The 26898-nt window shown below is 40.9% G+C and overlaps 1 protein-coding gene across 43 annotated transcripts; it reads right to left on the bottom strand.

The window, feature by feature from the left end:
* Positions 1–1008: 1008 nt before the first annotated feature.
* On the bottom strand, positions 1009–25160 carry LOC121723730 (nascent polypeptide-associated complex subunit alpha, muscle-specific form-like). Of its 43 annotated transcripts, none has more exons than XM_042109718.1 (58): positions 25063–25160; positions 24556–24700; positions 24357–24400; positions 24054–24192; positions 20807–21031; positions 20604–20701; positions 19911–19992; positions 19718–19820; positions 19498–19606; positions 19354–19399; positions 18568–18733; positions 18335–18375; positions 18010–18216; positions 17521–17686; positions 17203–17322; positions 17002–17042; positions 16690–16896; positions 16247–16412; positions 16009–16049; positions 15697–15903; positions 15214–15376; positions 14896–15015; positions 14695–14735; positions 14383–14589; positions 13940–14105; positions 13707–13747; positions 13395–13601; positions 12952–13117; positions 12719–12759; positions 12407–12613; positions 11964–12129; positions 11726–11766; positions 11414–11620; positions 10931–11093; positions 10613–10732; positions 10412–10452; positions 10100–10306; positions 9657–9822; positions 9424–9464; positions 9112–9318; positions 8669–8834; positions 8431–8471; positions 8119–8325; positions 7636–7798; positions 7318–7437; positions 7117–7157; positions 6805–7011; positions 6362–6527; positions 6129–6169; positions 5817–6023; positions 5308–5496; positions 4994–5071; positions 4856–4912; positions 4561–4696; positions 1577–1711; positions 1373–1455; positions 1221–1279; positions 1009–1099 (listed from the first exon to the last, which is right to left on the bottom strand). In XM_042109718.1, exons 2-57 carry the CDS (start codon positions 24670–24672, stop codon positions 1259–1261), a joined length of 7101 nt encoding a protein of 2366 aa, XP_041965652.1. In that variant the 5' UTR covers positions 24673–24700; positions 25063–25160; the 3' UTR covers positions 1009–1099; positions 1221–1258. The 43 variants fall into 43 exon arrangements, with proteins under 43 accessions (XP_041965652.1, XP_041965667.1, XP_041965656.1 ...); XM_042109733.1 differs by having other exon boundaries at positions 5308–5493; XM_042109722.1 differs by having other exon boundaries at positions 6362–6524.
* Positions 25161–26898: the final 1738 nt, after the last annotated feature.

The raw sequence follows: 26898 nt of genomic DNA, 5'->3' as shown, positions 1-26898 counted from the left end.
CGCGTGTGTGTATGCATGTGCTTGTGTGTGTGTGAGTGTTTGCATGGTTGTGTGTGCGTGAGCGTGCGCGCTTGTGTGCATGTGTGTGAGTGTTTGTGTGCCTGCGTGTGCACGTGTGTGTGTGTGTGTGTGTGCGTGTGTGTGTGTGTGTGTGAGTGTTTGCATGGTTGTGTGTGCATGTGTGTGTATACGTGCCTGCATGTGTGCTTGTGTTTTTAAGTGTGTTTGTGCATGTGTTTATGTATGTGCTTGGTGTGTGTGTGAGTGTTTGCATGGTTGTGTGTGCATGTGTGTGTATACGTGCCTGCATGTGTGCTTGTGTTTTTAAGTGTGTTTGTGCATGTGTTTATGTATATGCGTGTGCGTGTGTGTGTGTGTGTGTGTGCAGGTGTATGTGTGTGTGCGTGCGTACGTTTGTGTGTGTGTGTGTGTGTGTGTGTGTGTTTGTGTGCATGCATTTGTGTGCGTGCTTGTAAAAATGTAGTAAGTACTCAACATGACCCCCCATGTTTCACAAAACTTGCATTGAAGCATGCATTCAGGAGGTGTCATAACGACCCTACCCTTCAAATTCGTTTTGAACATGTGAGCTACCTGCAGATACCTGCAATTACGCCTCATTTTTGCTTTTTAATTTTTAACTATGTAGTGCTAAAATCGTGGTTATGGGATAGGCTGAGATGGCCCCTTGAGACCCACATACAAAAAACTGGTCAGGCCCTACAATTCTTGAGATATTCACAGAAAACTCTGTCTGCCCTACACTCCTTTTGGGGGTTCAGTGCAATGGGTGGGTGACGGATTAAAAAATCAATGGTTCCGTGTCATCCTTGTAGGTCTACATGCCCACCAAGTTTCGTGCAGCCCGGTCTTTCAGTTTCCCAGGAATTGCTGACACAAAATCACTGAAGAAAAAAGTAAAGCAACTCTGACTAAACCTAAATGACCACTGCTGTGCCGTGGCGGTCATAATGGTAGCATCCAGGAACAGATGAAAGGAGAATGCAATTAGGATGCTGAATGAAAATTTATTTTTGTAACAGTAAACTAAAGTGTCTGGCTTTTGTATGTTTTTTAGAATGTCCTGCATTCTGTAAGGCTGTAAAACAAGCAGACAAACAAACAAAATCATTGAGATTAAACTGAGAAAATGCAATGCGAGTTAAAGTATGCAAAAATGAATTTGCAATTTCAGGTTGCTTTTACTGACAGAAACTTACCACCAAAATGTAGTTGATCTATAGAAGGATTAAAATCCCTAAGCAGGGTCATGCACAGTCTGTTGACCAAAGAATCAGCATTGCAATATATCAGAAACATCTACATTTGCTATTTTCTTACTAATGGTATATGACTGGTGTGTAAGCGTTACCTCAGTCTCAGTAGGGGGTCTTGAGAGCTCAGCCAAAGGTGGACAAGGCTGTGTAACGCTTTCAACCATATCCCCTGCACTCACTGTTTGCAAAACAAACAAGGCAGCCATTTCTATCCAGTTGCAGGAACATCAAAAATTGCCTCTTTGCCTTGGAATGAAACAATCAATGCCTAAAAGGAGGACAATACATCTACGACTGACCTTGAGCTGGGTTGAATATATTTGTCTTGACCACAGGAGTCCACAGGGTCAGCATGCTTGGTGAAACGAAAGACTCCAAAGGCTTAGTGTTGTCTCCACTTGGTTTCATGATGTCAACATATCGGTTCTTATTTCCTATATAGTGAAGAAGACACACAAGATGACCACTGATGTCAGTAGCTTGTTGTTAAATTCTTCTGCATATGGCCCATTTTGAGTATTTTGCCCGGCATTGTACATCATCTACTTAGGAGATCATTGCTCCTACATACTTTTGCCTATAATCAAATGCCTGACCTCTTTGGAAAGCTTAGACACTGTAGTTTCTTGGACAACAATCAGAATAGCTGTGGGGGCCCCAGCAGTGGCGCAACTTGCTGGGGCACCTGCACCGTACGCCGGTGACTCGGGTTCGATTCCCGCCCCGTGGTCCTTTCCGGATCCCACCCCGACTCTCTCTCCCACTCACTTCCTGTCAATCTCCACTATCCTATCTAATTAAAGGCATAAAAAGCCCAGAAAATATACTTTAAAAAAAAAAAAATAGCTGTGGGAAGTACTGGCACAGAGGTACAGAGGCTAGAATACTGTTTTATATTTCTGCTGGATAACAAATATCTCTGAACTGACCACCGTTTCAGTCCTCTAGGTCACTTGAGATGACTTAGAAACACAACTGAGCCCTAGCAGCAGGTCTTGTAAAGCTGTGTGCAAAAGTAGATCAATATAGAAAAAAATTTGACTGCTTTGGACTATTATTTGCCAAGGTATGCTCATGCGTTTTGTAAAATGCCCTATGGAAACTCCCCATAGGACTTTTAGGTTCCCAAAATGCACACTGACAATAAAAGGCTTACTGTGTGGCAACCTCTTGGTGTAAAAGCATAATCCTGGTCTCAGATGAAAGGTAACACTTTGTGGTTTCTTGTGGACTATTTAGATTGTATGTCAGGTGTTCTGATATAGACTGACTACACAAAATATGGAATAATTACAAAAAAGTCAAAATTTTTGTATTTACTTTGTTTGTTTAATGGTTGTGTATAAGATAAACTATACATCTGTACAACTAATATTGGATAATACAACATGAAGATTCAATTTTCAGTACCCAATATGTTGCATCTACATACTGTATGGTGCTGCAGCTACACTGCAGCCAGAAGTCAGAGTAGCACCAAAAGCGGAGGAGGGGGAGGGGGGCATTTTGGATCAAATTTAATTGAGACATAATAAGATTAATTTGAGAATGTACAGCACTATACAGATTGTACATGAAAAAAGTTGGCATTTTTGGATTCCCAAGAGTCAAAGCTTTGAAATGGTGTATAACATTACTATGCCACATAGCAATATGGTGCATACAATTGATTTAGAATGTTGGGGGGAGGTGGGGGTGGGGGGTAAATGACCCGGTACTGGAACATGTTATTCACTAAAACAAGTGGGCTTCAATATGGCTGAGTTACTGTATGTGCTAACACTTAACACAAAACCCTTTTCATACCAGATTTACAAATCGATTGCTCAAAAATGTCAAATGATGAAAAATATGATGCGTCATGGTCTGATGTTGGTCAAATGTGTTAAAACAATTATACTTGGCTGCAAAATGTTAAGGATAATTTTGCCAAACAAGTGATCTGATGTTGTTAAGACAGGACTTTCAGCACAAGACATCTCTCAGTCTGGAGTTGAATTATCAGACTGACCCAATGGCCAGGTGCTGTTACAGTTTTTTCTGAATGCTTAAACACAACTGTAATTCTTATAGCACAATTTCTAAAACTATTAATACGTATAGCAAAACCACTCACTGAGTTCGCAAAACTAAAAGCACAAACACTGCTTTGCACTCAGTTTGCAATTTTGTAACACACACTTTGCACAACTGTAGGCACAATTCACTGCACAGCACTCTTTTTGCAGAACTGTAAACACAACTCATGCTTTACACTCAATTTCCAAATGATGATTTCCAACACACTCCTAGCAAATCTATACACATCTATGGCTATTATTTTCACTATTTTGCCAACTCTCTGGCACACTTTCTCATGTGAAAACTGTTTTAGATAATTAGTTCACTTTGCAATCAGCCTAAGCACTATAAATAAGCCACAGGTAATGTACAATGGGTACAATGGAGGGAGCAGGAAGAGTGAGAAGAGTAAGACTTAGAGGAGGCTGAAGAAGAGGACGTGGAGGTGAAGAAGTGAGAGGGGGAGGATGACAAGGACAAGGAGGTGAAGTTAGAGGAAGAGGACAAGGAGGAGCAAGAGGAGGATGAGGAGGAGGAAGAGGAAGGGTAAGAAGAGAAAGAAATAGCCCTTTTACAGGCAAAAAAATCAGTCTACATGTGGGGATATTGTCATGTCAGGCCTGGATACGGCATTCCACAATATATTTTCCCCGGTGCCTTGGACTAGGACATTGCATGTGATGTAGACGAAATTTTGAGAGAGACGACACGATGTAGACTGATTTGTTTTGTCTCAGTGAAATTGCTATTTCGTGTTTTGACTTGTAGTGAAATTGCTATTTTGTGTTTTGACTTAGAAAAACACACTTGTGTTTGTTTTGATGTGTGTAAATAAGCACAAATACTTGAAGTTTGGATCCCTGTATGTTTACAGAACTATGACAAAAGTATGACCTCAAACTGACATTGTCTACCTTGTGCACAGAGAAAGCAAAAGCCAGATGTGTTTTTTATTTATACCATCAGTGTGTAGTTGGCACATTGTGTGCTTCCTATTGTGATGGCTTGTGTTTACTGTTTGATACGAAAAACACAATTTTTACGAAGGTGTGAAGAGTTAAGCAAGGTGTGTTAGCTTTTGCAAGAGAACTACAATGTTTTGCTGATTGGGTGAAAGGTTTTCCTATTTGTGTGTAGAGTTTTGCAAAAAAAAGCCATAGTTACAAAAAATGTGCTTAAGCAATCAGAAAAAACTGTAATAGCACACTGAAGATGAACTCACCAATTCTTCGGAACATGTTGACTGGTGGTCCATTGGTGGAGAGTGCAGTAGATGGACCACCACTTCCTGTTGGACTGCCTGTGTTCCTGGGGGGCATCAGTGGAGGGCCCATGGGTGGTGGTGGGACGGCTTTGGTCTTTTGAGTAGAACAAAATCAGTAAGAGAATCATGAACTGGTATTTCATTGTGTAAACCTCGGGTACTATTTCGTTTTCATTTAAGAGTGTAATAAAAGATTACTGGCAATAGTTGTCTGATTGACTATTTAATTTTCATTGCTCATTTAATAGGTTACCTTTTCCTCTGGTTCATTCCGATCCACCCATTTTTGTTTAGACTCATCCCAAAAAATCTGTAAGAATTTTTAAACATTTGTTTAACATCTTCCTCATACCATTTCAGCAGGTTTTATTTTACAAACTAGATTGCTTACAGATTTGTTTTTGTCATCAGGGAGATGAGCTTCTTTCTTTCGAGGAATTATCCACGAGAGCCAACCCCTACAATATCTCTGCGGCAAATACATGAAAACGCAATCAGAAGCAGAAGCTATAGTAATCACATAGCCTAAAAACACAACAATGATTACTGACTGAACTAGATAATTAATTAGGAACTTGAATTAGATAAAGCATTTACAGCAAGACCAATTCAGTGAAAATGATGTAAGAATAAGCCAGAATAACATCACAAACAAGAAAGGCAATTATGAAAATTATTTCAGTTTTTCAGTTTCTGCATCCAAACCTTAAAGGATAGTTCGTCATTCTTGGTGCAAGCAGTCTTCACTTGAAGACTCACTGCCTTCATGCTGCCAGGAGCAACATGAGGCTGCTTCGGAGTATTCACCGGCAACGGATCAATGAGAGTCTGTAACTGTGGAGCCTCCATGTCAGCGAGAGGAGGATCTTCGGCAGTTGCTGCTGTCTCCTCCTGCTGAAAAGGGGTATGATATGTTGAATTTGTTGGAGTTAAAGTAGCTTGTAATAGTTACATTTGTGACAGGGAGTCCAAGATAACCATTAAGTAAAGGTACGTTTTCCTTCTGAATGCAGTTATTGGATCAAAAATGAAACTGATTGCACAACATTGTGTCGTCCTTACATCATCCTATTGTACCGTAGTTACTTATTTCTGATGATGTTTAATTAAATTCAACTTGTAAAATCTGTGAGCTTTTTCCATCAAAAGTAATGTAACCTCATTATGAATAAGACATAACATTTGTGTGTTTTATGCAGGATCTTCATCCAAACCTTAAAGGATGGTGCGTCATCCTTGGTGGAAGCAGCTGTTACTGGAGGACTCACTGGCTCCATCTTGCCAGGATCCACAGTGTTCACTCCTCTGAGTGATGGAGTGCCAGTGACACTATCAGCAGCTGGTTCCAGAAGCTTCTGCTCTATCAGAGGCTGTGACTGGGCAGCCTCCACATCAGGAGCAGGAGAGACAGCCTTCACCTCCTATTAAGAGGAGACAGGTGTGACATATTGAAGATGTTTGAATTTGAATGATTTAAAACAGAAATGTATTTTTTTTACTTTTGAATTGAACAATTATGTGATTACCTGAGCAGGCAGAGTCGTTTTTATGCACTGTCCAGTCTCATCTGTAAATGTGAATCAAGATACATCCATCAATGCATTTGCCATAGTATGGTAAACTACATCTAATTGAACCTACAGCTGATTCTAAGAGATATTATGGGACATGTCAGCTCCAGACTGACCAGCTACATGGAGTCTATTTCCAAGGCAATGGTTTTCAGAAACACCATTATGAGATAAACAAACACACTCACTATTCAGATGATAGTGGTCAGCATATGACTGCTTCACTTTTCCCAATGTGACGGTAATGGTCATTGGTGCTGGGATGGGCACTTGTGCTGGCCCTGCAGAGATGGGCACTGAAGCCTCCATGTCAGCGAGAGGAGGAACTTCAGCAGTTGCCACCATCACCTCCTGCTGACAAGGGGTATGATATGTTGAATTTGTTGGAGTTAAAATAGCTTGTAATGGTTACATTTGTGACAGTAAGTTCAAGATAACCCTTAAGAAAATGTACGTTTTCCTACAACATTGTGTCGTCCTTACATCATCCTATTGTACCGTAGTTACTTATTTCAGATGATATTTATTTAAAGTCAACTTGTAAAATCTTTGAGATTTGTCCAGCAAAAGGAATGTAATCTCGTTATGAATAAGACATAACGTTTGTTTTATCCAGGATCTTCATCCAAACCTTAAAGGATGGTGCATCATCCTTAGTGGAGGCAGCTGTTACTGGAGGACTCACTGCCTCCATCTTGCCAGGATCCACAGTGTTCACTCCTCTGAGTGATGGAGTGCCAGTGACACTATCAGCAGCTGGTTCCAGAAGCTTCTGCTCTATCAGAGGCTGTGATTGAGCAGCCTCCACATCAGGAGCAGGAGAGACAGCCATCACCTCCTATTGAGAGGAGACAGGTGTGACATATTGAAGATGTTTGAATTTGAATGATTTAATGCAGAAATATATATTTTTTACTTTTGAATTGAACAATTATGTGATTACCTGAGCAGACAGAGTCGTTTTTATGCACTGTCCAGTCTCATCTGTAAATGTGAATCGAGATACATCCATCAATGCATTTGCCATAGTATGGTAAACTACATGTAATTTTGTCAGCCATACTTTTTGTTTTCAAATGACTTCTTCACACAGATACCATGGACACTAATGGATGTCTGCACAGTGTGCTTTTGTGTGACTAACCTTGATGTTCTATGAGGTCAGGAATGGCCATTGGTGCCATGACGTCCAGCATGTTGGGTGGGGCGACTTGCACTGTCAGCTCTGATGTTGCAAATACATCCACATACCTCCCCCTGGGCCCTGTTGGAGAAAGGAGGACCAGAGCTGCGTTCATATGTCTGCTATAAACCAGTAAACATTCTAAACATCCCATAAGAACCTACAGCTGATTAGAGATATTATGGGACATGTCAGCTCCAGACTGATCAGCTACTTGGAGTCTATTTCCAAGGCAATGGTTTTCAGAAACACCGTTATGAGATAAACAAACACACTCACTATTCAGATGATCGTGGTCAGCATATGACTGCTTCACTTTTCCCAATGGGACGGTAATGGTCATTGGTGCTGGGATGGGCACTTGTGCTGGCCCTGCAGAGGCGGGCATTGAAGCCTCCATGTCAGCGAGAGGAGGATCTTCGGCTGTTGCTGCTCTCTCCTGCTGACAAGGGGTATGATATGTTGAATTTGTTGGAGTTAAAATAGCTTGTAATGGTTACATTTGTGACAGTGAGTTCAAGATAACCCTTAAGAAAAGGTATGTTTTCCTTCTGAATGCAGTTATTGGATCAAAAATGAAACTGATTGCACAACATTGTGTCGTCCTTACATCATCCTATTGTACCGTAGTTACTTATTTCTGATGATGTTTAAATAAATTCAACTTGTAAAATCTGTGAGCTTTTTCCATCAAAAGTAATGTAATCTTGTGATGAATAAGACATAACATTTGTTTGTTTTATCCAGGATCTTCATCCAAACCTTAAAGGATGGTGCGTCATCCTTGGTGGAAGCAGCTGTTACTGGAGGACTCACTGCCTCCATCTTGCCAGGATCCACAGTGTTCACTCCTCTGAGTGATGGAGTGCCAGTGACACTATCAGCAGCTGGTTCCAGAAGCTTCTGCTCTATCAGAGGCTGTGACTGGGCAGCTTCCACATCAGGAGCAGGAGAGACAGCCTTCACCTCCTATTAAGAGGAGACAGGTGTGACATATTGAAGATGTTTGAATTTGAATGATTTAAAACAGAAATGTATTTTTTTTACTTTTGAATTGAACAATTATGTGATTACCTGAGCAGGCAGAGTCGTTTTTATGCACTGTCCAGTCTCATCTGTAAATGTGAATCAAGATACATCCATCAATGCATTTGCCATAGTATGGTAAACTACATCTAATTGAACCTACAGCTGATTCTAAGAGATATTATGGGACATGTCAGCTCCAGACTGACCAGCTACTGTACATGGAGTCTATTTCCAAGGCAATGGTTTTCAGAAACACCATTATGAGATAAACAAACACACTCACTATTCAGATGATAGTGGTCAGCATATGACTGCTTCACTTTTCCCAATGGGACGGTAATGGTCATTGGTGCTGGGATGGGCACTTGTGCTGGCCCTGCAGAGATGGGCACTGAAGCCTCCATGTCAGCGAGAGGAGGAACTTCAGCAGTTGCCACCATCACCTCCTGCTGACAAGGGGTATGATATGTTGAATTTGTTGGAGTTAAAATAGCTTGTAATGGTTACATTTGTGACAGTAAGTTCAAGATAACCCTTAAGAAAATGTACGTTTTCCTACAACATTGTGTCGTCCTTACATCATCCTATCGTACCGTAGTTACTTATTTCAGATGATATTTATTTAAAGTCAACTTGTAAAATCTTTGAGATTTGTCCAGCAAAAGGAATGTAATCTCGTTATGAATAAGACATAACGTTTGTTTTATCCAGGATCTTCATCCAAACCTTAAAGGATGGTGCATCATCCTTAGTGGAGGCAGCTGTTACTGGAGGACTCACTGCCTCCATCTTGCCAGGATCCACAGTGTTCACTCCTCTGAGTGATGGAGTGCCAGTGACACTATCAGCAGCTGGTTCCAGAAGCTTCTGCTCTATCAGAGGCTGTGACTGGGCAGCCTCCACATCAGGAGCAGGAGAGACAGCCTTCACCTCCTATTAAGAGGAGACAGGTGTGACATATTGAAGATGTTTGAATTTGAATGATTTAAAACAGAAATGTATTTTTTTTACTTTTGAATTGAACAATTATGTGATTACCTGAGAAGGCAGAGTCGTTTTTATGCACTGTCCAGTCTCATCTGTAAATGTGAATCAAGATACATCCATCAAAGCATTTGCCATAGTATGGTAAACTACATCTAATTGAACCTACAGCTGATTCTAAGAGATATTATGGGACATGTCAGCTCCAGACTGACCAGCTACATGGAGTCTATTTCCAAGGCAATGGTTTTCAGAAACACCATTATGAGATAAACAAACACACTCACTATTCAGATGATAGTGGTCAGCATATGACTGCTTCACTTTTCCCAATGTGATGGTAATGGTCATTGGTGCTGGGATGGGCACTTGTGCTGGCCCTGCAGAGATGGGCACTGAAGCCTCCATGTAAGCGAGAGGAGGAACTTCAGCAGTTGCCACCATCACCTCCTGCTGACAAGGGGTATGATATGTTGAATTTGTTGGAGTTAAAATAGCTTGTAATGGTTACATTTGTGACAGTAAGTTCAAGATAACCCTTAAGAAAATGTACGTTTTCCTACAACATTGTGTCGTCCTTACATCATCCTATTGTACCGTAGTTACTTATTTCAGATGATATTTATTTAAAGTCAACTTGTAAAATCTTTGAGATTTGTCCAGCAAAAGGAATGTAATCTCGTTATGAATAAGACATAACGTTTGTTTTATCCAGGATCTTCATCCAAACCTTAAAGGATGGTGCATCATCCTTAGTGGAGGCAGCTGTTACTGGAGGACTCACTGCCTCCATCTTGCCAGGATCCACAGTGTTCACTCCTCTGAGTGATGGAGTGCCAGTGACACTATCAGCAGCTGGTTCCAGAAGCTTCTGCTCTATCAGAGGCTGTGATTGAGCAGCCTCCACATCAGGAGCAGGAGAGACAGCCTTCACCTCCTATTAAGAGGAGACAGGTGTGACATATTGAAGATGTTTGAATTTGAATGATTTAATGCAGAAATATATATTTTTTACTTTTGAATTGAACAATTATGTGATTACCTGAGCAGACAGAGTCGTTTTTATGCACTGTCCAGTCTCATCTGTAAATGTGAATCGAGATACATCCATCAATGCATTTGCCATAGTATGGTAAACTACATGTAATTTTGTCAGCCATACTTTTTGTTTTCAAATGACTTCTTCACACAGATACCATGGACACTAATGGATGTCTGCACAGTGTGCTTTTGTGTGACTAACCTTGATGTTCTATGAGGTCAGGAATGGCCATTGGTGCCATGACGTCCAGCATGTTGGGTGGGGCGACTTGCACTGTCAGCTCTGATGTTGCAAATACATCCACATACCTCCCCCTGGGCCCTGTTGGAGAAAGGAGGACCAGAGCTGCGTTCATATGTCTGCTATAAACCAGTAAACATTCTAAACATCCCATAAGAACCTACAGCTGATTAGAGATATTATGGGACATGTCAGCTCCAGACTGATCAGCTACTTGGAGTCTATTTCCAAGGCAATGGTTTTCAGAAACACCGTTATGAGATAAACAAACACACTCACTATTCAGATGATCGTGGTCAGCATATGACTGCTTCACTTTTCCCAATGGGACGGTAATGGTCATTGGTGCTGGGATGGGCACTTGTGCTGGCCCTGCAGAGGCGGGCATTGAAGCCTCCATGTCAGCGAGAGGAGGATCTTCGGCTGTTGCTGCTCTCTCCTGCTGACAAGGGGTATGATATGTTGAATTTGTTGGAGTTAAAATAGCTTGTAATGGTTACATTTGTGACAGTGAGTTCAAGATAACCCTTAAGAAAAGGTATGTTTTCCTTCTGAATGCAGTTATTGGATCAAAAATGAAACTGATTGCACAACATTGTGTCGTCCTTACATCATCCTATTGTACCGTAGTTACTTATTTCTGATGATGTTTAAATAAATTCAACTTGTAAAATCTGTGAGCTTTTTCCATCAAAAGTAATGTAATCTTGTGATGAATAAGACATAACATTTGTTTGTTTTATCCAGGATCTTCATCCAAACCTTAAAGGATGGTGCGTCATCCTTGGTGGAAGCAGCTGTTACTGGAGGACTCACTGCCTCCATCTTGCCAGGATCCACAGTGTTCACTCCTCTGAGTGATGGAGTGCCAGTGACACTATCAGCAGCTGGTTCCAGAAGCTTCTGCTCTATCAGAGGCTGTGACTGGGCAGCTTCCACATCAGGAGCAGGAGAGACAGCCTTCACCTCCTATTAAGAGGAGACAGGTGTGACATATTGAAGATGTTTGAATTTGAATGATTTAAAACAGAAATGTATTTTTTTTACTTTTGAATTGAACAATTATGTGATTACCTGAGCAGGCAGAGTCGTTTTTATGCACTGTCCAGTCTCATCTGTAAATGTGAATCAAGATACATCCATCAATGCATTTGCCATAGTATGGTAAACTACATCTAATTGAACCTACAGCTGATTCTAAGAGATATTATGGGACATGTCAGCTCCAGACTGACCAGCTACTGTACATGGAGTCTATTTCCAAGGCAATGGTTTTCAGAAACACCATTATGAGATAAACAAACACACTCACTATTCAGATGATAGTGGTCAGCATATGACTGCTTCACTTTTCCCAATGTGATGGTAATGGTCATTGGTGCTGGGATGGGCACTTGTGCTGGCCCTGCAGAGATGGGCACTGAAGCCTCCATGTAAGCGAGAGGAGGAACTTCAGCAGTTGCCACCATCACCTCCTGCTGACAAGGGGTATGATATGTTGAATTTGTTGGAGTTAAAATAGCTTGTAATGGTTACATTTGTGACAGTAAGTTCAAGATAACCCTTAAGAAAATGTACGTTTTCCTACAACATTGTGTCGTCCTTACATCATCCTATTGTACCGTAGTTACTTATTTCAGATGATATTTATTTAAAGTCAACTTGTAAAATCTTTGAGATTTGTCCAGCAAAAGGAATGTAATCTCGTTATGAATAAGACATAACGTTTGTTTTATCCAGGATCTTCATCCAAACCTTAAAGGATGGTGCATCATCCTTAGTGGAGGCAGCTGTTACTGGAGGACTCACTGCCTCCATCTTGCCAGGATCCACAGTGTTCACTCCTCTGAGTGATGGAGTGCCAGTGACACTATCAGCAGCTGGTTCCAGAAGCTTCTGCTCTATCAGAGGCTGTGACTGGGCAGCCTCCACATCAGGAGCAGGAGAGACAGCCTTCACCTCCTATTAAGAGGAGACAGGTGTGACATATTGAAGATGTTTGAATTTGAATGATTTAAAACAGAAATGTATTTTTTTTACTTTTGAATTGAACAATTATGTGATTACCTGAGAAGGCAGAGTCATTTTTATGCACTGTCCAGTCTCATCTGTAAATGTGAATCAAGATACATCCATCAAAGCATTTGCCATAGTATGGTAAACTACATCTAATTGAACCTACAGCTGATTCTAAGAGATATTATGGGACATGTCAGCTCCAGACTGACCAGCTACATGGAGTCTATTTCCAAGGCAATGGTTTTCAGAAACACCATTATGAGATAAACAAACACACTCACTATTCAGATGATAGTGGTCAGCATATGACTGCTTCACTTTTCCCAATGTGATGGTAATGGTCATTGGTGCTGGGATGGGCACTTGTGCTGGCCCTGCAGAGATGGGCACTGAAGCCTCCATGTAAGCGAGAGGAGGAACTTCAGCAGTTGCCACCATCACCTCCTGCTGACAAGGGGTATGATATGTTGAATTTGTTGGAGTTAAAATAGCTTGTAATGGTTACATTTGTGACAGTAAGTTCAAGATAACCCTTAAGAAAATGTACGTTTTCCTACAACATTGTGTCGTCCTTACATCATCCTATTGTACCGTAGTTACTTATTTCAGATGATATTTATTTAAAGTCAACTTGTAAAATCTTTGAGATTTGTCCAGCAAAAGGAATGTAATCTCGTTATGAATAAGACATAACGTTTGTTTTATCCAGGATCTTCATCCAAACCTTAAAGGATGGTGCATCATCCTTAGTGGAGGCAGCTGTTACTGGAGGACTCACTGCCTCCATCTTGCCAGGATCCACAGTGTTCACTCCTCTGAGTGATGGAGTGCCAGTGACACTATCAGCAGCTGGTTCCAGAAGCTTCTGCTCTATCAGAGGCTGTGACTGGGCAGCCTCCACATCAAGAGCAGGAGAGACAGCCTTCACCTCCTATTAAGAGGAGACAGGTGTGACATATTGAAGATGTTTGAATTTGAATGATTTAAAACAGAAATGTATTTTTTTTACTTTTGAATTGAACAATTATGTGATTACCTGAGAAGGCAGAGTCGTTTTTATGCACTGTCCAGTCTCATCTGTAAATGTGAATCAAGATACATCCATCAAAGCATTTGCCATAGTATGGTAAACTACATCTAATTGAACCTACAGCTGATTCTAAGAGATATTATGGGACATGTCAGCTCCAGACTGACCAGCTACATGGAGTCTATTTCCAAGGCAATGGTTTTCAGAAACACCATTATGAGATAAACAAACACACTCACTATTCAGATGATAGTGGTCAGCATATGACTGCTTCACTTTTCCCAATGTGATGGTAATGGTCATTGGTGCTGGGATGGGCACTTGTGCTGGCCCTGCAGAGATGGGCACTGAAGCCTCCATGTAAGCGAGAGGAGGAACTTCAGCAGTTGCCACCATCACCTCCTGCTGACAAGGGGTATGATATGTTGAATTTGTTGGAGTTAAAATAGCTTGTAATGGTTACATTTGTGACAGTAAGTTCAAGATAACCCTTAAGAAAATGTACGTTTTCCTACAACATTGTGTCGTCCTTACATCATCCTATTGTACCGTAGTTACTTATTTCAGATGATATTTATTTAAAGTCAACTTGTAAAATCTTTGAGATTTGTCCAGCAAAAGGAATGTAATCTCGTTATGAATAAGACATAACGTTTGTTTTATCCAGGATCTTCATCCAAACCTTAAAGGATGGTGCATCATCCTTAGTGGAGGCAGCTGTTACTGGAGGACTCACTGCCTCCATCTTGCCAGGATCCACAGTGTTCACTCCTCTGAGTGATGGAGTGCCAGTGACACTATCAGCAGCTGGTTCCAGAAGCTTCTGCTCTATCAGAGGCTGTGATTGAGCAGCCTCCACATCAGGAGCAGGAGAGACAGCCATCACCTCCTATTGAGAGGAGACAGGTGTGACATATTGAAGATGTTTGAATTTGAATGATTTAATGCAGAAATATATATTTTTTACTTTTGAATTGAACAATTATGTGATTACCTGAGCAGACAGAGTCGTTTTTATGCACTGTCCAGTCTCATCTGTAAATGTGAATCGAGATACATCCATCAATGCATTTGCCATAGTATGGTAAACTACATGTAATTTTGTCAGCCATACTTTTTGTTTTCAAATGACTTCTTCACACAGATACCATGGACACTAATGGATGTCTGCACAGTGTGCTTTTGTGTGACTAACCTTGATGTTCTATGAGGTCAGGAATGGCCATTGGTGCCATGAGGTCCAGCATGTTGGGTGGAGCGACTTGCACTGTCAGCTCTGATGTTGCAAATACATCCACATACCTCCCCCTGGGCCCTGTTGGAGAAAGGAGGACCAGAGCTGCGTTCATATGTCTGCTATAAACCAGTAAACATTCTAAACATCCCATAAGAACCTACAGCTGATTAGAGATATTATGGGACATGTCAGCTCCAGACTGATCAGCTACTTGGAGTCTATTTCCAAGGCAATGGTTTTCAGAAACATCGTTATGAGATAAACAAACACACTCACTATTCAGATGATCGTGGTCAGCATATGACTGCTTCACTTTTCCCAATGGGACGGTAATGGTCATTGGTGCTGGGATGGGCACTTGTGCTGGCCCTGCAGAGGCGGGCATTGAAGCCTCCATGTCAGCGAGAGGAGGATCTTCGGCTGTTGCTGCTCTCTCCTGCTGACAAGGGGTATGATATGTTGAATTTGTTGGAGTTAAAATAGCTTGTAATGGTTACATTTGTGACAGTGAGTTCAAGATAACCCTTAAGAAAAGGTATGTTTTCCTTCTGAATGCAGTTATTGGATCAAAAATGAAACTGATAGCACAACATTGTGTCGTCCTTACATCATCCTATTGTACCGTAGTTACTTATTTCTGATGATGTTTAAATAAATTCAACTTGTAAAATCTGTGAGCTTTTTCCATCAAAAGTAATGTAATCTTGTGATGAATAAGACATAACATTTGTTTGTTTTATCCAGGATCTTCATCCAAACCTTAAAGGATGGTGCGTCATCCTTGGTGGAAGCAGCTGTTACTGGAGGACTCACTGCCTCCATCTTGCCAGGATCCACAGTGTTCACTCCTCTGAGTGATGGAGTGCCAGTGACACTATCAGCAGCTGGTTCCAGAAGCTTCTGCTCTATCAGAGGCTGTGACTGGGCAGCTTCCACATCAGGAGCAGGAGAGACAGCCTTCACCTCCTATTAAGAGGAGACAGGTGTGACATATTGAAGATGTTTGAATTTGAATGATTTAAAACAGAAATGTATTTTTTTTACTTTTGAATTGAACAATTATGTGATTACCTGAGCAGGCAGAGTCGTTTTTATGCACTGTCCAGTCTCATCTGTAAATGTGAATCAAGATACATCCATCAATGCATTTGCCATAGTATGGTAAACTACATCTAATTGAACCTACAGCTGATTCTAAGAGATATTATGGGACATGTCAGCTCCAGACTGACCAGCTACTGTACATGGAGTCTATTTCCAAGGCAATGGTTTTCAGAAACACCATTATGAGATAAACAAACACACTCACTATTCAGATGATAGTGGTCAGCATATGACTGCTTCACTTTTCCCAATGGGACGGTAATGGTCATTGGTGCTGGGATGGGCACTTGTGCTGGCCCTGCAGAGATGGGCACTGAAGCCTCCATGTCAGCGAGAGGAGGAACTTCAGCAGTTGCCACCATCACCTCCTGCTGACAAGGGGTATGATATGTTGAATTTGTTGGAGTTAAAATAGCTTGTAATGGTTACATTTGTGACAGTAAGTTCAAGATAACCCTTAAGAAAATGTACGTTTTCCTACAACATTGTGTCGTCCTTACATCATCCTATCGTACCGTAGTTACTTATTTCAGATGATATTTATTTAAAGTCAACTTGTAAAATCTTTGAGATTTGTCCAGCAAAAGGAATGTAATCTCGTTATGAATAAGACATAACGTTTGTTTTATCCAGGATCTTCATCCAAACCTTAAAGGATGGTGCATCATCCTTAGTGGAGGCAGCTGTTACTGGAGGACTCACTGCCTCCATCTTGCCAGGATCCACAGTGTTCACTCCTCTGAGTGATGGAGTGCCAGTGACACTATCAGCAGCTGGTTCCAGAAGCTTCTGCTCAATCAGAGGCTGTGACTGGGCAGCCTCCACATCAGGAGCAGGAGAGACAGCCTTCACCTCCTATTAAGAGGAGACAGGTGTGACATATTGAAGATGTTTGAATTTGAATGATTTAACGCAGAAAAATATATTTTTTACTTTTGAATTGAACAATTATGTGATTACCTGAGCAGACAGAGTCTTTTTTATGCACTGTCCAGTCTCATCTGTAAATGTTAATTGAGATACATCCATCAATGCATTTGCCATAGTACGGTAAACTACATTTAATTTTGTCAGCCATACTTTTTGTTTTCAAATGACTTCTTCACACAGATACCATGGACACTAATGGATGTCTGCACAGTGTGCTTTTGTGTGACTAACCTTGATGTTCTATGAGGTCAGGAATGGCCATTGGTGCCATGAGGTCCAGCATGTTGGGTGGGGCGACTTGCACTGTCAGCTCTGATGTTGCAAATACATCCACATACCTCCGCCTGGGCCCTGTTGGAGAAAGGAGGACCAGAGCTGCGTTCATATGTCTGCTATAAACCAGTAAACATTCTAAACATCCCATAAGAACCTACAGCTGATTAGAGATATTATGGGACATGGCAGCTCCAGACTGATCAGCTACTTGGAGTCTATTTCCAAGGCAATGGTTTTCAGAAACACCGTTATGAGATAAACAAACACACTCACTATTCAGATGATAGTGGTCAGCATATGACTGCTTCACTTTTCCCAATGGGACGGTAATGGTCATTGGTGCTGGGATGGGCACTTGTGCTGGCCCTGCAGAGATGGGCACTGAAGCCTCCATGTCAGCGAGAGGAGGAACTTCAGCTGTTGCTGCTGTCTCCTCCTGCTGACAAGGGGTATGATATGTTGTATTTGTTGGAGTTAAAATAGCTTGTAATGGTTACATTTGTGACAGTGAGTTCAAAATAACCCTTAAGAAAAGGTACGTTTTCCTTCTGAATGCAGTTATTGGATCAAAAATGAAACTGATTGCACAACATTGTGTCGTCCTTACATCATCCTATTACCGTAGTTACTTATTTCTGATGATGTTTAAATAAATTCAACTTGTAAAATCTGTGAGCTTTTTCCAGCAAAAGGAATGTAATCTTGTGATGAATAAGACATACAGTAACATTTGTTTGTTTTATCCAGGATCTTCATCCAAACCTTAAAGGATGGTGCGTCATCCTTAGTGAAGGCAGCTGTTACTGGAGGACTCACTGCCTCCATCTTGCCAGGATCCACAGTGTTCACTCCTCTGAGTGATGGAGTGCCAGTGACACTATCAGCAGCTGGTTTCAGAAGCTTCTGCTCTATCAGAGACTGTGATTGAGCAGCCTCCACATCAGGAGCAGGAGAGACAGCCTTCACCTCCTATTGAGAGGAGACAGGTGTGACATATTGATGTTTGAATTTGTATAATTTAAAACAGAAATGTATTTTTTTTACTTTTGAATTGATTTTACTTTTGAATTGAACAATTATGTGATACCTGAGCAGACAGAGTCGTTTTTATGCACTGTCCAGTCTCATCTGTAAATGTGAATCGAGATACATCGATCAATGCATTTGCTATAGTATGGTAAACTACATCTAATTGAACCTACAGCTGATTCGAAGAGATATTATGGGACATGTCAGCTCCAGACTGATCAGCTACATGGAGTCTATTTCCAAGGCAATGGTTTTCAGAAACACCGTTATGAGATAAACAAACACACTCACTATTCAGATGATAGTGGTCAGCATATGACTGCTTCACTTTTCCCAATGGGACGGTAATGGTCATTGGTGCTGGGATGGGCACTTGTGCTGGCCCTGCAGAGATAGGCACTGAAGCCTCCATGTCAGCGAGAGTAGGATCTTCGGCTTTTGCCGCCGTCACCTCCTTCTGACAAGGATTATGATATGTTGAATTTGTTGGAATAAGAGTTAAAATAGCCTCAACCCATCAACAAATTTATCCGGTAAATTTACCCGTCTGGGTGTGTCTCCCTTCACAGACCCTGCCCTTAAGGGCTTATTTCGAGGCTTTTTCAGGGCCAAAAGAATACTTACCCAGTGAAAGGTAGCCTATTTTTCGATCGCGAACAAATCCTCAATGCTGATTTGATATGACTAAAGGCGGGATGTCACGTAAATAAAAGTCGACCCTCGTGCTACAACAACAGTGCCATTTTTAAAAGCCAGTCGAAGAAGAGTGATGACTAGCAGAAGATAGAAAATAAGACAAGAGAAGAAAGTATGACAAGAACAAGGACAAGAATGTATGAAAAGTAGACTGATAATGAGCTTGGGTGGTGATCACGTCACCTCCGGAGTCTGGCAAATCCCGCTACGATCCCTTTTTGTAATGGAGACACAACGGCTGAGAGGGCCAACGTACGTAGCCTGTAATTTTTCCACTTTCTAAATTTGCAATCCAATGGAAACGAGGCTTATATATTTCAGAGACAGAAATGCAAGAGCACATTTAAACAATTTATAAGGATGGTAATTAAGAAGTCAAACCTTGAAAGCTAGTGGAACCTTCGTTGCTTCTAGAACAAGAGGAGTTCTGTGGGGTAGAAGGAAAGACATGCTGTACCGGTAAATACATTGATACATTTGCCTGGATATCACCAAATGCATACACACCATCACTCCACCTCTCACCTTTGGTCAGGGTCAATTTCAACTTTTAATGGCACTTTATATAGTGTGCCCACCTGGATCTGAGCAGCCACAAAACAAAAATGGGATGCTTCCATCATGCCCTTCGATCCTGATGACAGACTCAAGGTTAGTCATTAATGTTTGTGATGGTAGAATGTAGTAGAACGTCTTTAAGAAATTGCATTAAGAAAGTAAAGCAATAGTAATTGTTCATATTTACTCAAGCTTTCTCCCATCATTTTTGCTGTTGTGATCCGTAGATCTTTCGGACACACCGCAGTCAAAACAGAGGCCAGATGAGTGTACCAGTTTTCACCACAACGCTGGAAGAGGAACCATTTGACATTGTGTAAAGGTCAAAATATGTTTCTCACACCACAAATACAGAACCAGCACAACTAGGGAATGCATACCGTGGCAACGTCTGGTATTCTTCCAGACTCTATCTGATATAGAGTCCTCAGGGGATCACCCTCCTCCATAGAATCAGCAAATCTAAGAGTTGACAATATGACATGATTTACAGGTCTGTATAGTTATGAAAAAAAATGTGTTAAATCACCCATGTACAACACTATTCTCCTTTGAATCCCCATCTGTTCAGCATGGCCTGACCCCTGCCTCAGTACTGCCTCCCCCATTTCCCTGCTCTTTGTCTCTGTATATATCACATCCTCTCCTGGGATATCTGGGCCCTCCTTGTGTAATTCTGTTCCCTTAATCTAATCAATATTAGATTAGTGTAGTTTAGATTTGTGTGTAATTATTTTAATGGTACAGTCTCATGGAGTGTCTTTACATAAATTGGCTTATTTTACAAGACATTTTAAATTAATTAAATTCATTATTTAATCCTGGGGTAACACATTGTGGCAACCTCCCTTATTAATGGTGTCAGGATTACAGGGAAAGGGTACATCACAGCTGTGCACATGTTTACATACATGAAATAGAAATGTAAAACATGTAAACATAAAAACATAAGAATAATGATATAGTAGTAATGGTGTAATACAATGTATAACTTAAATAATAGTTTAATACATAAAAGGATGAATAAATAATGATAAAAGAAATAGTAGATCATTTGGGGTACTTTTTCTCACCTTGCCACAACTCTTTGCAGTTCTGTGGTGCCCATCCTGCTTGCCAGTCGAAAGGCATGGCCCCACAACGCCTTCTGGACAGCGTATTCCAGTGCCTCCTGTCAAGAATTCCAGATAACACAGCACATTTTTCACCTTTACATTGACAACTCACATGCACTGCAGCCTTAATATAATGACAGTAAACAACACATTACCATTACCTTTGCCCTGCCAGCACAGAGCAACTGCCTGAAGCGCTGTGATGCGGCGCTCCAGTCGCCAGGTTTGCTGACATCTACAGCCTTTACACTAAGGGTCCCCTTAGCCCTACGCTTTGCCTTGCCATCTATATCTACCAAATCGTAGACTGTAGATTCCTCCTCCTGTCTTAATTTTGCTGTTTCCTTACAGAGCAGGAGCTCAGCTATATCATTGCCTGTAACATTCTGTAGAAAACAAATGAATATGTAAGCTACGTATCTTCAGTATATAGGAGATGTGCATGTTCATCTACAGTATACAACCTAATACACCTTTCTATTCATTACTATGCATTTCTCTATTTTGGGTAGAAAAGCATCAAGGATACAATATGTGGTTCTTCACTAGGAAGAATACTCTGAATGAGCGATTAGAGGGAAGTTGAAAATGTAGTGAAACTGCTGTTCACAAAGCTGTTGTGACATGCAACTTTTTCTGACAGAAAGGGGTCTGTGCATCTGTGTGTGTATGAAACTTTTGAAGAATGCACTCTGAAGTTATCTGTATATTTTTTCAAGAGCTATTACAAGGCTATTTTGCATTATGTAGCCTACTGTACGCAATACGTTTTCCTTACAGTATATATTTCAGAGTGTGAATGTGTGAGAGAGTGTGTGCACGAGAAGCCGACGAGTGAAAAGACAAAAACATTTTTTTTTTAAGTCACAGTGGCCCCTGGGGACCAAAAGCTTATTTTCAGTATCAGCCTAGTGGTGCTACATGCCCACAAAGTTGCATGTGCCCCAGTGTCCTGAAAAAATGCCTGAAACAAAACAAGAAATATTGAAAGAAAAATAAACCCTACCAACCTCAGCCATAAGATAGCCTAATGTCAACCAACCTAACAAACACATAATCAGAAACATAATCATCCTGGCAACCAGCATAGCAACCACTTTTTGGGCATAGCTACCACCATGATTACCCTAAATAACAACCATCTCAATTACCCTAGCAACATTTCAGCAACCACTAACATAATGTCAACCTACAGTAAAAACCAATATAACACCAAAATGATTATAGCAAATTGCATAGCAACCACTTTATATCAAGTCAGGTCAAATAACTTTTATTTATAGCACATTTATATAGAATAGTAACCACTATGATTACTCTAGCAACACCCTAACAACCATTTAATTACCTTAGTTGCACCGTAGCAAACACTAACATAATGTAAACCTAGCAATCACCAGAGCAACCAACATGATTACTTTAACAAACAGCATAGCAACCATTTTATATAGCATAGTAACCATTCTGATTACCCTAACAACACTCTAGCAACCATCTCAATTACCATAACAACACCCTAGTAACCACTAACATTATGTCAACCTAGCAAACGCCATAGCATTGGTTGCCCTAGCAACCAGCAGATCAACCACTTTATATCAAGTCAAGTCACTTATATTTCATAGCATAGTAACCACTATGATTATTCTAGCAACACCCTAGCAACCATCTTAATTATCCTAGCAACACCCTAGCAACCACTAGCATTATGTCAACTTAGCAACCACTATAGCAACCAACATGATTACCCTAGCAAACAGCATAGCAACTACTTTATATAGCATAGTAACCACTATGATTACCCTAACAACACCCTAGCAACCAACTACCATAGCAATACCGTAGCAACCACTCACATTATGTCAACCTAGCAATCACCATAGCAACCAACATGATTGCCATAGAAACCAGCATAGCAACCACCACCTCTACTGTAGCAACAACCTAACAACCACGTCAATTACCATAGCAATTGTCTGGCAAACCACTACCATCAATCTAGCAACCACCATAGCATTCAACATGATCCCAGTATCTACCTGGCAACCAGGAGTGCGTTTCCCGTACAACTACGGAGGTTAGCTTTTTACTAACGTGGTAGGCCTACGATGCATTGCTCAACTAACCAACATGTAAGTTACGACTGTTTCCCAAAACTGTCGTAGGCCTATACTTACATAGTACTTTGTAAGTTTGGACCATGATAGTTTCCAAACTTCAGTAGTCTGGACTAAGGTATAATGACGTTTAGTAGCACGTGAACGGGCACACCTGGACATAACAGAGACTTAATGATGGACTACCTGAGTTTAATCCGTGACATCATCTGTTTTTCTTTATTTAGGGTCATCAAGTAAATTCATATAGGCTGACCTTGTAAATTAACGACTGCTTTTAAGTAACGTTTATCTTTTGTGCAGATCATATAGAATCAGCCTTTTTGGCCTGGTTTGTGTAAACTAACAAGGAATAGCCTGACGTACGTAAGTTCAGGCTAAGGAATCCCCCTACTCCAAGAAAATCAAAGGCTAAAGTAGGCCTACATATATGCTCAACTGATTGGTCAAAAAGTGTGCACCTTATTATTATCTGCAGGTGTGTAACTTTGACTTTTACATTACATTACATTTGGCTGACGCATTTTTAACTAAGGCGACATGGTAACAGTTAAAGTGTAAGTTCAGTGTAAATTGACCCATAGCCTTGTTGTATAAGCTCACCACATGCAGCCCATCGGGGAAAAAAATTAGACAATTTGGGACAACGTAGGCCAAGTTATGGACAGGCAGCTTAAAGCAGACCCATGGGGCATCAAAACTGCTTTAAGCTGCTTTCATTTTCTGCCTAAATGAACCTTACGTGCAGTAGCCATAGGTGTGTAGATTTGAACAAAATCTGTTTTGGTTCTTAGCAGGAGCTTTTACTGCCTGAAATATCCGATTTTGTTTACCACGCTCGGAGGTTAGTGCTGGCCTGGTGGGTTGCCTATTTACGCAGTTTCAACAGCACATGGACGGTTAGACCGAGAATTCTCGTCATGAAATTAAAATTCCACTGGAACTCCAAAAGCGGATGTGTACACGCAGCCTTACAACACTGTTTACAGCTCTTCGAGTCACGGTAAAATGTCATTTTTGGTACATAGCTAATTTAGATACACCTATGGTGTGGGTGCTTGCCTTTCTTTAGGAATCCGCCGTCTTGATTTGTATAGAAATGCATATTAAGTGACATATACACGCAAGACGTGCAAGACGTCCCGAAATACGGGACCGACGGTAGGCTAATATAGAGGGAGTTCCGATACCTTTGTCAACCTAGCAACAACCATAGCATCCATAATCCTAATGACGATCAAGTAATTATATGTTTCTGGCATTTGTGTATATCATGTTCTCTGAAACTCACTCCGTTCATTTGGCAGAGCAGAGCTGTGAGCTGCCAACAGAGGTATGCTGAGCAGCGGTCCTCCACACTGAGGTCACGGAGGCACTCCAAGGCCTTCCCTTTTAAGAAGGCCATGACCTCACTTTTAGGAGGGTCATTGCTGTCGTTAAATAACAAAATATGAATAAAAAAGCCATTTTTGTCAACTAAAGTAATAATGTGCAAATGTTAACAAATGTGGTCATATCTTTTAAAATAATTAGAGTGGATGTCTATGAATGTGTATAGAGTTTAAATCATGGTGTGATGGTATATCTGACTTACTTGTCCTGAACTCCCAGAAAGCCCCTGCAATCTTTGGGGTCCACCTAGTACAATACAGTACAGTGAGTGATCTTGATAATGTAAGCAGATGCAGCTGCTCCACCCGCAGTAGACCACCAACATATGTGTGATACCAAATATTCCTGAGGGACCAGTGTCTTCTGACAATGTCCATGCCCATATAGGAGCATTTTCTTACCTTGTAGTACTGAGGAGATCCACAGTCACCCTGATGCCACTGGCCTGGACTGCGTTGTCCAACAACTGATCTCCAGTTGTCAGGATATGCAGATCTACCAGTGACATGGCAAGCCATGGTCTCAGGACTGATGCTAGCTATAGCCCTTTTGGATATATGGAAGTATGGGAGAAGGTTGGAACTCAATATCTCAGAATACAACACTAGTCTATATAAGGCTATATAAAGACAGTCAGAGCAATGTGGTTGCTAATGCATTATAGTTATATAGCCTAGAGTAAGATGTTTCATATACTCATGAAATGATTTTAGTTTTCCCAATGTATAAGAAAAGCAGACAAATTAACTGGGACAAATTAACTATAAGAAACTTTTTAAAAATCATGCTAAGATTGTTTTTTTCTTTTAGACATCCTAATAGATGTTCGAATTTCAACGTTTAAAGTTACATTTCGAGAAGTTACAGAAAGTAAAAATTAAATATACATAATAGATAGAAATAGATACCTGATGTTACCAGAATTTGTATCATATTCGAAAAATTTGCTGAGCAAAATGTGTTAGAAATGTGCCTGCTCTTATCAAACGCTATTTTGAACTTTTGCTGTAGGCAGGGTCACATAAATGTTGTTTGATTGTGACGGCTAATTCCAGTGAATGCTGACGCCACAGAGCAGAGAAGACAGAAGCAAAGATGGGTTCCATTCGAACATCACGGCCCAGATGGCAAACACTGGGACGGAACTGGGCCCAGTTTCCCGATAACGACGGAGACACGCTCTTAAGAGGGTTTTCTACGATTCATCTTACGATCGTTCGTTTGGTTTTTCCGACTGTTTCCCGAACATGCTCGTAGCGTGAACGCGCATGCACTGCTCTTAAGAGGAGCTGTCCACGTTAATAGTTCTGAAATATCCTCTAATTTGATGGTGATGTCAGGTGACTGCACGTCACAGCTATAGGCCTCCATTTAAACTTCGGATCTACACATTAATTCACATCAATACGAAAATAGAAACATTAACATCTGCATGTAAGCATCTCAAGTAGGCCAGGTTACCACACACATAACTAAATAATTGTAATTATTTAAGCTACGATGGTTTCGCGAAGCAGTCGGCAAATCTTAAGACGTTCGTAAGAGGGACTTTACGACGCTCTTAGGCTTAGATGCTTTCGGGAAACTAGGCTCTGGCGTCCACACGCACATCGGTCCAAAAATGGTCTGGATCCGTTTGACGGATCTGGTGCCAATAAGGGCTAAGACTGGCGCCCAGTTCCGTATGATAGTCTGTGTTACTGACGTGTTCCAAATCTGCTTAATAAGGGTCCGCTTATTGTGTGTGGTACGGACCCGTTTATCAGATATCAGCCGGCTTTATTTGACATGTGAAATGTGATTGGTAGTTAATTATCCTGAAAACACATTTGCTACACATTTGCTAACAGGTTCGTTATAGGTTCACCCAGGTTAAAGTTCGTAACGTTTTCCCAACAGCTCAACTTAGCTAGGCTACAAACACAATAGGGGGGGAAAAAAACTTTACACATAAGAGTCTTATTTTTTATTCAACAACCTGGCTGTAGAAGTGCAATCCCAGACAAAGTTTAAGTCGTGTTAATTCCACTGTTCCCATCGATATCCAGGCCTCAGTCATCTCCATGGTCAATCTGAAACAACACAAAATAAACATTAGCCATTTATTCCTTTTTGAAAATAGGCTAGCAGCTAAGTCACAATTACACTCGTTTTTTCATCAGTGACCCTGTTAGCAGCTAGCGTTATCACTGTTTTTCCAAAATAGTTATTGTGAGGGCTGTTTTGCTCAAGCTAAGCTAGTATATTGCTGGAAAATAATAGTATAACCTTACAGTAAAGTTATCAATTGCTCGGCTGCTTGTTGTTGTCTCTGAATAAGCTTAAACCAACAGAGATAAAACCTTACCTACCTTGAAAAGTTGGGCTGCGTCCTAGTCCAACCCAGGCTGGCAAATCATGTCAAAAGATTGATAGTGAGCAAACCAAAGATCCTTTATTAAGGTGGACTTGGACTTCTGCATGAGTGGCAAGAATATGGGGTTGTCTCATAGCACTGTTAGATCTGACACAAACAACAATTGACTACTTTTACCACTGCTAGGTAATAGTAAAAAAAGAAACAAGCATATGATCAATATTGAGCCAACTATCTTCTTTTCCAGCCTTACTGTAGAAATGAAGTGGCCATGGGAACATAGTGCAACCCCATGGTTTTTAAATTTGTACCATCAGCACCTTAATTAATGTCATTACTACGGAGCCCAGGAGGTGTCATTGCACTATATGTTTGTGTATCGAGAGAA

The sequence above is a fragment of the Alosa sapidissima genome, chromosome 11 (assembly GCF_018492685.1).
Source record: "Alosa sapidissima isolate fAloSap1 chromosome 11, fAloSap1.pri, whole genome shotgun sequence".
Taxonomy (NCBI): domain Eukaryota; kingdom Metazoa; phylum Chordata; class Actinopteri; order Clupeiformes; family Clupeidae; genus Alosa; species Alosa sapidissima.
Note: the sequence above shows the minus strand (reverse complement) of the source record. Positions and strands in the feature narration are given on the sequence as shown.

Coding starts and splice junctions, on each gene's coding strand:
- LOC121723730 (XM_042109718.1), bottom strand. CDS start 24,672: ATGGCTTGCCATGTCACTGGTAGATCTGCATATCCTGACAACTGGAGA. Junction 18,734..19,353: donor AGGTTCCACTAGCTTTCAAG/GTTTGACTTCTT, acceptor AATCCTTGTCAG/AAGGAGGTGACGGCGGCAAA. Junction 9,319..9,423: donor AAACGACTCTGCCTTCTCAG/GTAATCACATAA, acceptor TCCTCTTAATAG/GAGGTGAAGGCTGTCTCTCC.